We start from the raw sequence: 14,342 nt of genomic DNA, 5'->3' as shown, positions 1-14,342 counted from the left end.
TTCATTGCTTGGATGCAGCCCAGTGTACGAAGGACATGTGGCTCCTTCCGAGTTTTGGTAGTTATGAATAAAGCTGCTGTAAACATCCGTGTGCAGGTTTTTGTGTGGACGCGAGTTTTCAGTTTCTTTGGGTGATTGTTGGATCATATGGTGAGATTATGTTTATTTTTGTAAGAAATCACCGAACTGTCTTCCAGAGTGACTGTACCATTTTGCATTTCCATCAGAAATAAGTGAGAATTGTTGTTGTTTCACATCTTACCAGCATTTGGTGTTCTCAGTGTTCTGGATTTTGGTCATTCTAAGAGGTGTGTAGTGGTAAATCTTTGTTTTAATTTCCATTTCCTGATGACATATGATGTGGAGCATCTTTTCATATATTTATTTGCTATCTCTTTATCTTATTTGGTCCTGCTCATATTTTAAAGATGCTTTTTAAAAAAAAATCTTTTGAAACACTGATTTTTATTTTGTGTGTATATATTCCAGTTTTTGTAATCTTGGAGGGTCTTTTTCTTCTGCTCATTTTGTTTCTGCTATTTCATTCAGGTGCCTTAGTATCTTGTGTGTATTGTGAATTTTGTCTATTAGTCTTTCACTTCCATTTGGAACATAACCTGTGGAAATTCTTAAAGTGGAAATAGGGTACATCTCAGGAAAATTTACTTTTACCTTTGCTTTTGCCTGTCAGCTGGTGGCACTGTCTACCTGGAGCAAGCCTCTCCAGGTTTCTACTAAATTTGGTTTCATACCGAATTTAAAACTGAAACCTCTAAATGCTGTCTTGTGATTGCAGAATCTTACAGGAACTTTTTCTTTTTTCCTTCTCTAGCCATTGCTAAGGCTAAGGTCAAGATAGTTAGGTTGCCAAGTTACCTTGGCCCTTTCTGCATGGGCGGTTGGAGGACTTTTTTAGAAAATTTTATTTGAAATACTTAATAGAGTCAGAGGAAGTTGCAAATACATAAATATATGGATGAAGTCCTATGTGCCCTTCCAGTTTTCCTCCATGTAACTTTTTTCCAGCTTTATTGAGGTATAATTGATAAAACTGTAAAATATTTAAAATGTACAACATGATGACTTGATATACATACATGTTTTTTTCAATGATCTCTTAACTTTTTATTGGCTTCCTACCCCCAAGGGGTACCCCACTTCTTCTGCCTTTAACAACTTTGGTGTTCTTCACCTCAGACACCACTTTGCTGTCCACAGTCCTGCAGGTGGTGGTCTTTTTGATGGATTGTATGGAGTGGCTGTTGCCCAGGGTGTCACCAAGATTGAACTCTTCCCCTTCTTCCAGCAAGCGGCAGTAGGTAGCAACCTCAGCCTCCGGCTTGATCTTGATGTTCAGCAGGGCCTTGTACCCCTGGGCCTGGCACTGCCCCTCTGCCTGGGTCTGGGCTGGCTGTTACTCCAGGTGCAGCAGGATCCCTTTGAGCTGTTCCATCTGCCTGATACAGTGTGGCTCCACCTCCCTCAGGCTGTTTCCCAAACTGGCATTTAGTTTTCTCATGGAGTCCATGACAGTCTCCAAGGACTGGAGCATATACATATGGGTACCTGCCATGATCTTGCTGAGGTCCAGAGATTTGGGGCTTGCAACTCTATAGTCAACCCAGAGTTTGCAATCTGGTTTGTAGACCACTTCCTCTTTGTGGTTCTTCATGAAGAGCAGCTCCTTCTTGAGAACCTTGATCTCTGTCTCCAGCAGCAGCAAGTGATACTGGTGTCATCAGTGACCTTTTGGAGCCTACTGATATCACTCTTCATGGACTGGTGCATGGCCAGCTCCATCTCATTCTTGACTCTGAAGTCATCAGCAAGATGGGCGTTGTCAATCTGCAGGACAATGCAGGCATTGTTCATAGACCTTGCAAAAATCTGAGCCCTCGGGTCTTTGGTGGTCTTGAAATAATTCCCCCAGTCTCTAACCTGGGGTCCTTTCTTCTCCACTTGTTTCCTGATTTCACTCTCAAGTCTCTGATTATCAGCCTCCAGGCTTCCACCCTCTCCAGGTAGGAGGCTAGGTGATTGTTCAGGCATTGCATAGTCTCCTTCTTGCTGTGTATGCCCCCTATGCTGGCCAGACATCCAGTCATTTTTGCATCCAGACCCCGGAATCCCCAGCCAACCCAAATGTTGGTGCAGTGGGACATGGAGATACGGGATCCTGAGCCCCCATGTTGTTGGACAGCTGGACCCAGTGGCTGGGCGACTGCACAGAGTCCAGGTTCTAGTAGTTTGTGTGGTAGGTAGTTGAGAAGCTGGAGCAGGTGCTGAAGTTCATGTTATTTAGGGAGGAAGGAGAGAATCCAAGACTCAGGTTCAAGCAGCAGTCTCCCTGAAAATTTAAATAGCAGCCTTAGGGAGTTCTGAAAACCATCCTTTCATGACTTTTAGTCTCTGACTTTGGCTACTTTTTCCTAAATCCCAGGACACCAGGTAATTAAAAATCAGAAACCTGATGGTGGAGACAGTGATGCAGCTGTGAAAAAGAGTAGTCAAAGGGGTGTACAGAGGTCTGACTGGAAAAGTCCAACAGGTTTGTGATTCTTCTCTGGAAGCCAAGCAAGAACCAGCCCATCTGCAGGCTCCTTCCAGTAATTATGCCAAGACTTGGGCTTTCTCCTGACAGTGCAGCTTGTCAGAACTCACAGCCACAAGTTGGAAATTCTTGAGAAGCCCTCCTCTTAGACATCTGATGAGAAGCTTTCCCTCTCCATTCTTCTTGCTGTTTGCTCTGTGGTACAGACCCAGTTCCAAGGAGAAGCCAGTGACAAAGGTAGAGGTGCCTCAGGCTGACTGATCAGGCAGGAGACTCTCTAGAAAAAGGAACTTGTTAAAGGTGTCTCTGGCATCCTCCAAGCTGAATGTAGGTAGGCCATCATCTTGAATGTGCCATGACTACCAGGTGAAGCTACTGGCAATCCATAGTGGTAGAAATTCTGAATGGCAACGGAACTGACCCACTAGTAGGGAAACTCTCCCCAGAGTGATATTTGTGAATCAGCAGGTCTGTTTTGAGTGGCTGGTATGTTGGCAAGAACCAGAGAGTCCAATGGATTAGAAAGGGGCTAGGAGGAGGAAGAGGAAGATGTGGAGGAGGGGGAGGGGGAGGAAGTGGGGGAAGAGTGGCATATCTAGAAGAGTAACAAAAGGGACCCTGATGAACAGGACGTAAAGTGGGTGTTCGGGAAGGGACACAGGAATAACTGGGTAGGTAAGTTATATGGGTAGGGTAGTGGAAAGATTTGCTGCTATCCAGATCAGGGAGAGCAGTAGAATACAAAGAGGTGAGTGCCTCACAGGAGTAGGGCCAGAAGAGTTAGGGTCCAGGTTAGGAAAGTTGCCTAGGAGGTGAATTCTTTTAGGAACACAGGTGGAGACCAGTGTTGAAATGAGGAAATTTAAGGTAGCTTCCTTGTCATTTTTCCAAAATGTTACTCCTCCAATCAAAATGAGTAACTGGCAACAGCTCTAACCGACTCCAGCAGTTACCTCACTCACCTCATTCTGTGACATGGTGCCCATTGGGAAATGTACACATACCCCCCCATTGGGCAAGTCAGTGGGCCCCACCAACCAGAGAAATGGTCCCAGTTGCTAGGTTGCTGAGTGATCACGGGAAATACCATTATTGAGTTAATGAACACATCTAGCACCTCACATATTAACTTGGCTTTTGGTGTGCATTTCTTTTGTGTGTGTGTGTGTGTGTGTGGGAGCATTTAAGTTCTACTCACTTATTTTATTAAAATTAATCATATAATACAGTGTTGTCAACTATACTCATCAGGTTATACATTAGGTCCTTGGATCTTATTCATCTGGTAATTGAAAGTTTGCGCCCTCTCCTAATCTCTCTCTACTTCTCTCAGCCTCTAGCAACCTTTTTTTAAGAAATTATTCTTTGTTCCTATGGGTTTGGCTTTTTTAAAAAAATTTACATATAAGTGATACCTTGCAGTATTTGTCTTTCTTTGGCTTATATCACTTACTGCATTCCCCTCCAGGTACATCCATGTTATTGCAAATAAAAAGATTTCCTTCTTTTTTAAGGCTGAAAAATATTTCATATATGTTATATATACCATGTATTTGTTATATGAATATGTGGTTTATTATATATGTTATAATACATATATTTGATTCATTCATCTATTAATAAACATGTTGTTTTCATACCTTGACTATTGTGAATAATGCTGCTATGAACATGGGAGTACAGATATCTCTTTGAGATAATGATCTCACTTCCTTTGGGCATAGACTCAAATAGGATAGGTATTCAATGGTAGTTCTGGTTTTTTAATTTTTTGAGGAACCTCAATACTGTTTTCCACAGTGGCTGTACCAGTTTACATTGCCACCAACAGTGTAAAGGGTTTTCTTTTCTCCACATCCCACCAGATAATTTGTTCTCTGTTGTCTTTTTGCTAATAGACATACTAACAGGTGTAAGGTGATATCTCATTGTGGTTTTAATTTGAATTTTCCTGATGATTGAAGATACTGAGCCCCCTTTCATGTACCTGTTGAACATTTCTATATCTTTGGAAAAATGAGTGTTTGAATCCTTTGCCCACTTTTAATTGGGACATTTGCTTTTTAATATTGAATTGTATGCATTTCTTGTATATTCTAGATACATGGTTTGAAAATATTTACTCCCATTCCAAAGGTAACCTTTTCATTTTGTTGCTGGTTTCCTTTGCTTTGTAGAAGCTTTTTAGTTTGATATAGTTCCACTTGTTTATTGTTGCTTTTTTTTTTCTTTGTCTTTGCTTTTGGTGTCAAATCCAAAAAATCATTACCAAAACAATGTCAAGGAGCATACCCCTGTTTTTTTTCTAGGAGTTTTACTGTTTCAGGTCTTGCATAACTATAGTATAATATCAAAACCAGGAAATTGACATCAGTATGATCCACAACCATATTCACATTTCACCGGTTTTACATGCACTCATTTGTGTTTGTGAGGATATATGTGTGCATAGTTCTATGCATTTTATCACATATGCAGATTCATGTAAGCATCATCACAATTAAGGTACAGAACTATTCTGTCACCAAAAGTTTCCTAGGAAGGCTGTTTTTAATTTATTTATTTTATTTTTTCACTACTGACAGTGTCCTTTGCAACACCAGCTTGGTCTCCCAGTAAATAGATTTATCACCTTGGGTGGCCCTTGAGCTTTATCTCTTCCTCTACGGTTATCAGCAGAAAGCTGGCTTTGTGTGCTTATTTATTAGTGTTCCTAGATTCACTTTTTTGGAAGGATTTTGCAGCTTCTGTTCTTTGTTGCCAGCTCTGAGATGTATTTAAAAAGATATTTTAAATCGTTTTTAAGCATTTTAGTTGTTTCAGCTAGAAGGTTCATTCAGAGTTTCTAATATTCCATAGTTTGGAAACAGTTGACTCTGGAAATATTGAAGTACATTTATCTTTATAGGTTTCATTATAGTTTTTTTGGATTTTGTTTTATCCTGGTGCCTTTGTATCTATGATTAGTTGATGATTAGGTATAGTATTCACGCAGAATGATATAAGATAATGTGCTTCAGGAATCATCATAAAATTTATAATTGCCCTCTTTATGAATAGTTAATTTTGAGTCATTATTTTATTTATCTCTATATTAGTCTTAATATTGAAATAACTAAAGCACAAAGAAGTTAGTTTTTCCATGCTTCTGGTCATCAGAAGGACTGAGAGCAAAGTTCACATGAATCTTTTGCTTCCCCATTTTCTGTAACTCAAGATTTAAATGGTTTTGCAATTAACTTTTAAGTTGGATGTATATACGCAAATACCATAAATTTCTCTGAGCTTTAATTCAGGTTAAAAGGACAAATATATCATTTAATTTCAAGAGCAAACAAACAGAGATAAACTCTCCAATCTTGATTCTTAGTTTGAAAATGTTCAATTAGCACAGTTTGAAGCATCTGGCTGTTGCTCAATAGACAAATCCTTTTTCCATTAGAAAGAAGAACCTGTGGAAAGGCATGTTTTCTGCAGATGGATGATGGGAAGAATAAAGCCAAGACAAAATATGGGGAATTTCAAGCATAAATGAAAAATGCTGATGAAACTCAGTGTTTTTGTGCTTGTAATCTTGGGATTTATGTAGTTTTTCCATGTGCCAAGGGGAACAGAAAGTTTGATTTTCATTCTGGGCTAGGTTGCTTTGTTTGTCATTTAATATAGTACTAATTGTATTTCCAAAAATACAATTAGTATTTTTTCAAGGATTCTTTTTGTTTTGTTTTGTTTTGTTTTTGTTTTTTGTTTTTCAATTACAGTTGTCCCCTTTTCTCCCCATTTCCCTCCCCCACCCAACCCACCCCCTCTCCCGCAATCATATCCCTCCCCGTTGTCCATGTCCATGAGTCATTTATACATGTTCTTTGACTAAACCCTTCCCTTACTTATCCCTCTTCTCTCCCACCCCTCCGCCCTATTGACTGCTATTCTGCTCTTTGTCCTATTTAGTTCATTTGTTTATGTTGTTCTTTAGTTTCCTGTATTAGGTGATATCATATGGTATTTTTCTTTCTTTGCCTGGCTTATTTCACTAAGCAAAATTCTTTCTAGTTCCATCCATGTTGTTGCAAATGGCAGGAGTTCCTTCTTTCTTTCTGCTACATAGTATTCCATTGTGTAAATGTACCACAGTTTTTTGATCCACTCATCTACAGATGGGCACTTAGGCTGTTTCCAGCACTTAGCTATTGTAAACAGTGCTGCAATGAACATAGGGGTGCATAAGTTCTTTTGAATTGGTGTTTCAAGATTCTTCGGGTATAATCCTAGTAGTGGAATTGCTGGTTCAAAAGGCAGTTCCATTTTTAATCTTTTGAGGTAATTCCATACTGTTCTCCATGGTGGCTGCACCAGTCTGCATTCCCACCAACAGTGCAGTAGGGTTCCCTTTTCTCCACATCCTCGCCAGCACTTGTTGTTTGTTGATTTGTTGATGATGGCCATTCTGACTGGTGTAAAATGGAATCTCATTGTGGTTTTTATTTGCATCTCCCTGATGGCTAATGATGTTGAGCATTTTTTCATGTGTCTATGGACCTTCTGTATGTTCTCTTCAGAGAAGTGTTTGTTCAGGTCCTTTGCCCATTTTTTAATTGGGTTGTTTGTTTTCTTGATGTTGAGTCGTATCAGCTCTTTATATATTTTGGAAATCAGTCCCCTGTCTGTGATGTCATTGGCAAATATGTTTTCCCATATGGTTGTTTTCCTTTTCATTTTGCTGATGTTTTCTTTTGCTGAGCAGAAACTCTTTAGTTTGATGTAATCCCATTTATTTATTTTTTCCTTTATTTCTCTTGCTTTAGGAGATGTATCTGTGAAGAAATTGTTACGTGAGATATCTGATATTTTCTTGCCTATGTTTCCCTCTAGGACTTTTATGGTGTCATGGCTTACATTTAAGTCTTTGATCCGTCTTGAGTTTATTCTCGTGTGTGGTGTAAGTTGGTGGTTCAAGGATTCTTAAAGTATTGTAGTTCACCTTACAATATGTTTAAGGAATTGTATTTAAAATTGAAAAGCACTGGCTAGATTAAAACAAGTAAATGCACCTTTCACATTGGAAAAATCATCTAGAGAAGTAGGCAAGGCCACCAACTGCCCAAGATTGGCTGTAAGCCAGAATTTTTGTAGACCTGAATCCAAAGTGTCCTGTGTGTTCTTTTAATGCTGTGGAAAGAGATTTTTTAAGATTTATGTCAGTTCAAATCAATGAATTGAAACAGCATTTACTGATTATGATATATTGGGACAGATTGACAAATCATTGTAATGTTATTGTACTACTGTATATGGAGAGACCTTAAGAGTGCGGATTTGGGAGGGAGAAGGAGAGAGTTTGAAGGAAGGGTCATCAGGAAAGGCTTCGTAGAAAGTGAAGTCAGAGCTGGGAATACCATACATCATTATAAGGTAGATTACTATAAGTGATAAGTTTTGGATACATCCCTAAGTCAAAATTTGAGGTAACCTTCCAATATCTGCCTCACAGGTTTAATTAACCCAGTGTATTTGTCAGTAATCCAAAGAAAACTGATGATAATATGTTAGTGAACAAAATAAACATAAAAGATTGATATTATCTGTTTACTTTTTTTCTCTGCCATTACAGGAGAGCCTTGAACTTAGGAATCCTTCGAGACCCGGGATCAGAAATTGAAGATAGACAATACCAAATAGACCTGCAGTCCATCAATATTGGTACAGCTCAGTGGGATCAACTAAAACCAGAGAAGGAAAGTGGTACAGGAGGGGTGCTAACAGAGAGTGAAAGAAATTCTCAGAATCCAGCTCTGGAGTGGAATATGGCCAGCAGGTAGGAAATGATTGAGAAACTTTCTGTACTTTCTAATATTGCATTGCCAGGAAAGCTATTGGTGATAAAATCTTTAGCATTCCTCACCAAAATGTTTTGGTATTGCTTCTGCATTTCATGACAAACAAAAATATGTTTTTAATTGAATCTCATGATTTTACTGGAAAACCTATTAATCCTACTGTTACACTGTAATTATTACAAATTTGAGATTGTGTCAGCCTTTTTTTAAAAGCTTGCTACTTGATGAAAGGTTCTACTTCAGGCTAAGGATACATTCACATTTTTCCTTGAAATCCATTTGATTCAAGGTCAGAATTTATTTTTTTCTTTTTTTGAGTCTCCTTCCTGCTTGTAATAATAAGAGGAGAAAAGCAACAAAGGCTGTGGTTGGTTGTTTTAAGTCCACTTTAACTAAAAGCAGCTATGTTCACAGAAAAATTTTAAAAAGGAATTAGTCCTGAATGTGAGCTGTAAGACTTATAGAGAGACAGGCCATCTTACCTGGGCTATTATTCATAGTTTTCATCAGAAGGATAGAATTATTTGCTAGAACGAAGGTACTTGGTCATTAAACATACTTTTTGTATTATAAAAAATTACATGGTATGTTGTAAACAATTTTTATGATTTAAGAAAGTTATTTTTCTTTTTTTTTTTTTTTTAATTTATAAGGTTCAACAACATTTGTTGTAGATAGCATACCATGGTGGTTTGTTGACTGGATTTCTTTAAAACATTTTATGTAGACTTTGTTTTATGCCTTTTGCAATGCTGATTTTTTTGTGTGTGTGTTTCTGCCCTTTTGACACCAAAACTGTATTTATCCATGTCCTGGCATTAATTATAGTGATAATATTAATAATAGATTCCATGTTTATCAGTTTGCCTAATTTCACTGTAATTATAGAGGTAAGAACTCTTTTCCTTCATTTTACATAAAGTAACTGAGGCCTAGACACGATGAATAATTTGCCTAAATCAAATACTGCGTGGTAGTCGGCCTCGCTTTTTATAACGTTCTTCTTTTTCAGGTACCCACATTCTTTTCTAAGAGCGCTGTACTCTATTCATAATGAGCTTCTTTAGCTTTCTTAAAATGTGGTTGCCACTTGCCATTAGGCTTTTGTATGTGGCCTTCTCTCTGCCTGGAACTCTCTTAACCCACCCTTTTCATTGCCTCATCAAGTCTTAGAGTAACCCTTATGTTTTCCAGGAAGTCTTCCCTGAGCCTCCACAAAAGAAGGTTAGGTTCCCCTTATGTGTGCTCTTAATATCATTCAGCATATTTAATTCTAATTATCTATATATATTGGCTAGGCCCCAAGAACAGAGTTCAACACCATCCCATCCACTGATTTATAACTAACAGTGCTTTCATGATATAAAACAAATAATTATAGCCCTTCATTGACAAGTGACTGAATGTGCCTTTAAGAAGAGGTATAAATTTGTGTGAAGAATCTCCCACAAATGAGCAAGGTGCACTTCAGGAGAGGGATGCAGTTACTGGGGCATCAGTAGGCTGTGGTCCCAGAAGCTGCGGGTGATACGTGTTTTGGTCCTGAAGGGAGGATCTGGTGTGTACCACACATCCAGTACAGCACTCCTAATCTCTAAACACCAATATCAGCCAGGATCAAGTTTTCTCCTTCCTCCCCTTCACCCAGTTTCCAGATTTAGATAGTACCAGCTTAAAAACTCATTTCTTAAAAACCCCAATTCTATCATCAACAAAGATGAACCTGATTTTCACTGGAAACTTTATGACCATCTAGCCTTAACTCAGTCATATCTCAGCTAGTCATTCCTCAATTTATTTAATAAACAGTTTGCATGTGCATGTGTGTGTATGTTTTAATAATTGAGTTGAAATTCACATAACAAAACTAGCCTTTAAAGTGAACAAGTCAGTGGCCTTATATGCATTCACAATGTTTTGTAAGCACCATCTCTATCTATAACCACCAACAAACTCTATGTAGTTGCAGATATTTTCTTTACTCCAAACTAAAACCTTTTACCCATGAAGTAGTTTCTCTGCATCTCTTTCCCTCCTCATGGCCCCTGGCAGCCGTCAATCTGCTAGCTCCTTTAATTTATCTGTTCTGGATATTTCATATAAAGGGACTCATATAATATTTGACCTTTTGTGTCTGGCTCATTCACTTAACATAATGTTTTGGAGGTTTGTCCACATTGTACCATGTATTAATACCTCATTGTTTTTTATTGCTGGATATAAGTGCCATAGTTCGTTTATCCATTCATCTGTTGGGCATCTGGGCTATTTTCACCTTTTGACTCTTATGAAGAATATTGCTGTGGGCATTTGCGTACAAGTACCTGTTTGAGTACCAGTTTTCAGGTATTCGGGATATACCTAAGGGTAGAATTATAGGGTCATGTGGTAATTTTGTGTTTAACTTTCTGAACAATTACCAAACTGTTTTCCAAGAACTGGCTGAATCATTTTGCATTCCCACCAGCAATGTTCAAAGGTTCCAATTTCTCCATATTCTCACCAACCCTTTTTTTTTTTTTCTTGTCTATCATCGTCCTACTGAGTATGGTTTTGATTTGTATTTCCGTAACGATTAATAATGTTGAGCAACTCTTCACATGCTAGTTGGCCATTTGTGTATCTTCTTTGGAACAATGTTTATTCAAGTCTTTTGCCCATTTTCTATTTTGATGATAAATTCATCTGTCTTTTTCTATCATTGCCCATGCTTTTGAAGTCATATCTGAGAATCCATTCCCAACTTCAAGATCATGGGGATTTGTGCCTGTGTTTTTATTCTAATGATTTTATTGGTTTAGCTCTTGTAGTTAGGTGGTTGGTCTATTTTGAGGTTGGTTTTTGGTTTTTGTCTGTTTGTTGTTATCTGTGGTGTGAGGTAAAAGTCCAACTTAATTCTTTTGCATGTGGATATCCAATTGTCCTAGTACCGTTTTTTAGTACAGGCTGTTCTTTCCCCATTGCATGTTCTTGGCACCCTTGTCAAAAATTAACAGACATTTGAGTGTTCAGTGTATCCTATGGAATGTCTTTACACTAGAGAAACAAAATAAAATAATTTCTAATGTGTGCCTTTCTCTTACGGAGCTCAGCCTCCAATCAAAAAGACAGACTAGCTAATGAACTATTAGGGTGCAGTGTAGCAAGTGCTATGATAGACATAATTATAAAATAGTATTACAGAAGAGCCACATAAAAAACAGGATAGACACATTCCATGCACATAGGACATCTCAGGCTAATAAATGTGACAAACACATAAACAAAACAAATTCATCTAAAATTCACTTAGGTACAAAATAGAGAATTTAAAGAAAGAAATGAGGAGGTTTGTCAGGGAAGGTTTCACAGAGTACACAGCTTCTGAATTTGTTTCCACAGAGGATAAGTGGCAGGAATGGGGATGGACCATTTTGAACTAAGAAAACAGTAGATCAAAAAGCTAGGAGTATGAAAATGTGGCATGTTATATTTACTTCTGAACACTCAGACACAATATCATGCTTGGCACATAATAGGTGCTTAATAAGGATTTGAGTGAATTAGTCAAACATTGAATTATTAGATTATTAAGTAGAGCTCACAAATCACATGACTGGATGAGTGTTTCTGATGATGTAATTCTAATGAATGTGTCTTCAAATGACACAAAATTTTTTTACATCTGATATAGCTTAGTTCTGCTGATTAATCTTGACAGAAATATAAACAAGACCTTAATATAATTATTTTGTTGTTCAGTGGGTATTAAAGGTACAATTCAAAAGGTAAAATAATTACCCAGTGAAGAATAATTTGTTTCCACCCCAAACAAGTATCACAGTTTTCATTCATTCCTCCTGAGTACATTATTCAGATTTTGTCTTTAATCATAGTATGTTTATACGTGCATGTTGGGGACAGAGGAGCAGGGGAGATTAAGCATGAAGAATCATCAAATTCTAAAATGGATAGGTCTTCTGCTTCCAAAATCTTAATTTTTCAGCTGAGGGAATACATCAGGGTTCAGTCAGGTCAGCAAAACCACTGTAAGTGTTTTAGCATGTAGATTTCTTTTAGAAACAAGACCTTATCCAACTTTTAAGAAGCTGAGGGTCTAAAAAAGGGAGATGGCGGATCAGAGAAAGATCACTACCCAACCCTCCTGACCCTGTGCCCTGCGTAAAAAATTTGTAGCTCCCTAGGGAATCTGGAAAGGGTGGCATGGACCAGCTGCTGGAGGAACCTCAGGGGGCTGATAGACTGAAGTCCATAGGAGGCTCTTGCCTCCAAGTCTAGGGGTGAGCCTGCAGTTGCTGTTGGTCAGCAGGGCCACTGGTCAGGAAGAAGAGCTGGTCACAGAGTGGGAAAGAGTGAGGACAAGCTGGAATCTGTCGGCACCTCCGCCTCGGAATTTCACTACATTGAAAACAGCATGACTTTAAAGAGTATATTGGCTACTATTTCCTTGACACCTTCCAAATCTCATACAAATTTCTCTCCCAGCTCCAAACTATTCTTATTAGCAAGTTGTTGCAGAATGAAACCACTACAAGAAGCTAAGCGGGGAACATTCTTGGCTTGTATTATGGTACTTAAAATAGAGCTAAGTGTAGAACCCTGGTTTGTATCCACGTACTTTTCTTCTACTCAGTGCTCTGCCCCTTACATTTCTGCTTAAGTTCCTTGTTAATCACTTTTTCTTTTTCTCTTAGCCACCATTTTTACTACATCTGGGCTTATTTTATAATCTGAGGAAATGAAGTGCTGAGCACTAAAACAACCTGTACTGATGTCTCCACATGCATCTTACACATTCAGATTACATGGTGATTAGTGCAGGGCATGGGGGATGGGAAGTTTATTTTGTAATTTTATGAAAATGCCAGTAAGCCTTAATTCTCCAAGTTAATGTAATTATCTTGTTTATAATATTTAAAGACATAATTTGAATAGACTTAAAAATATACATGAAAAATAAGTCATTTAGTTTTTATCATAATACTTTTATTTGTCCCTACCATCAACCTTGTTTGATTTCCTTGGGTAATTTTTCTTTCAAACTGTCATTGTCAGAGAAATAGTTTGAGCATATTCACTTGTTTAAATATTTTGATACACATGTGTCAAATTTATATATACTGTTCTGTAGACACCCCTCCCCCACATAAGATATTTTTAGATCCTTGTTACTATATTTGCATAGCAAGCCTAATTTGAATTTGACCTCTTCCTAAAATCAATCAGTCCTGTACTTCACAGGATTGGTAACATTGATTTTGTGTTGATACTAAAGTCCCTGAAGCATGTATTATTGGCCTTAATTCTGAGAGATTATGACTATTCCTTCTGTCTGTTGATCTCCTATTTTTACTTTTTGAAATATAGTTACTACCCAAATGTTAACAGCAGCCCTTGCATATTTTGATTAGTGATTTATAAAACACGAGCTCTTTCCAGAATTGTACCTGAAATCATTAACATGTGGAATAAAAGCATTTTCTTTGTTCTTACTCTTCAACCTGAAAACTATCACTTTTTTCCTCTTAATTTGTGTGTCAAGCTAATACCTGAGCAGAGTTCTACACGTTAGTCTAATTCCCATACCTCATAGATTAATGCCTAAAGTGACTTACATCTATTTGAATTGAATGATTTTGAAAAGAGATAATTTTTATTTATTTTTTAAGTATATTTTATTGATTATGTTGTTAACACTAGTTCCAATTTTTTCACCTTTGCTCCCCTTCGCCCAGTGGCGCCCTCCCCCAGCAATCCCACCCTCCTGTATTATTTTTTTAATTAATTAATTTTTTATAACAATAAAAAGTAACAATTCCCTTCTCTCAGACTTAAGACCCTTTATAATCTTACAAAGGACAATGGGCAAAGGTCTCGTACTCCTCTAGCTGCTTTCAAGCTGGACATGGTCATCGTCCTACCTACCTGTGGGTCAAGAAATCCCTAATAAGAGT

The 14,342-nt window shown here is 37.8% G+C and overlaps 1 protein-coding gene across 1 annotated transcript in view; it reads left to right on the top strand.

Moving 5' to 3' along the window:
• The window catches only part of VPS13B (vacuolar protein sorting 13 homolog B), a 714,607-nt gene that overhangs the window by 425,895 nt on the left and 274,370 nt on the right, over nt 1-14,342 (top strand). The window contains exon 31 of the mRNA XM_090283521.1: nt 8,163-8,366. Within this exon, the coding sequence (XP_090139647.1) occupies nt 8,163-8,366 (204 nt within the window). The remainder of the gene's footprint in view (nt 1-8,162; nt 8,367-14,342) is intronic.

This window comes from Furipterus horrens, unplaced genomic scaffold, assembly GCF_987537825.1.
Source record: "Furipterus horrens unplaced genomic scaffold, mFurHor1.1.pri manual_scaffold_7, whole genome shotgun sequence".
In the NCBI taxonomy this organism is placed as follows: domain Eukaryota; kingdom Metazoa; phylum Chordata; class Mammalia; order Chiroptera; family Furipteridae; genus Furipterus; species Furipterus horrens.
This window is presented reverse-complemented; position numbering and strand designations above follow the sequence as displayed.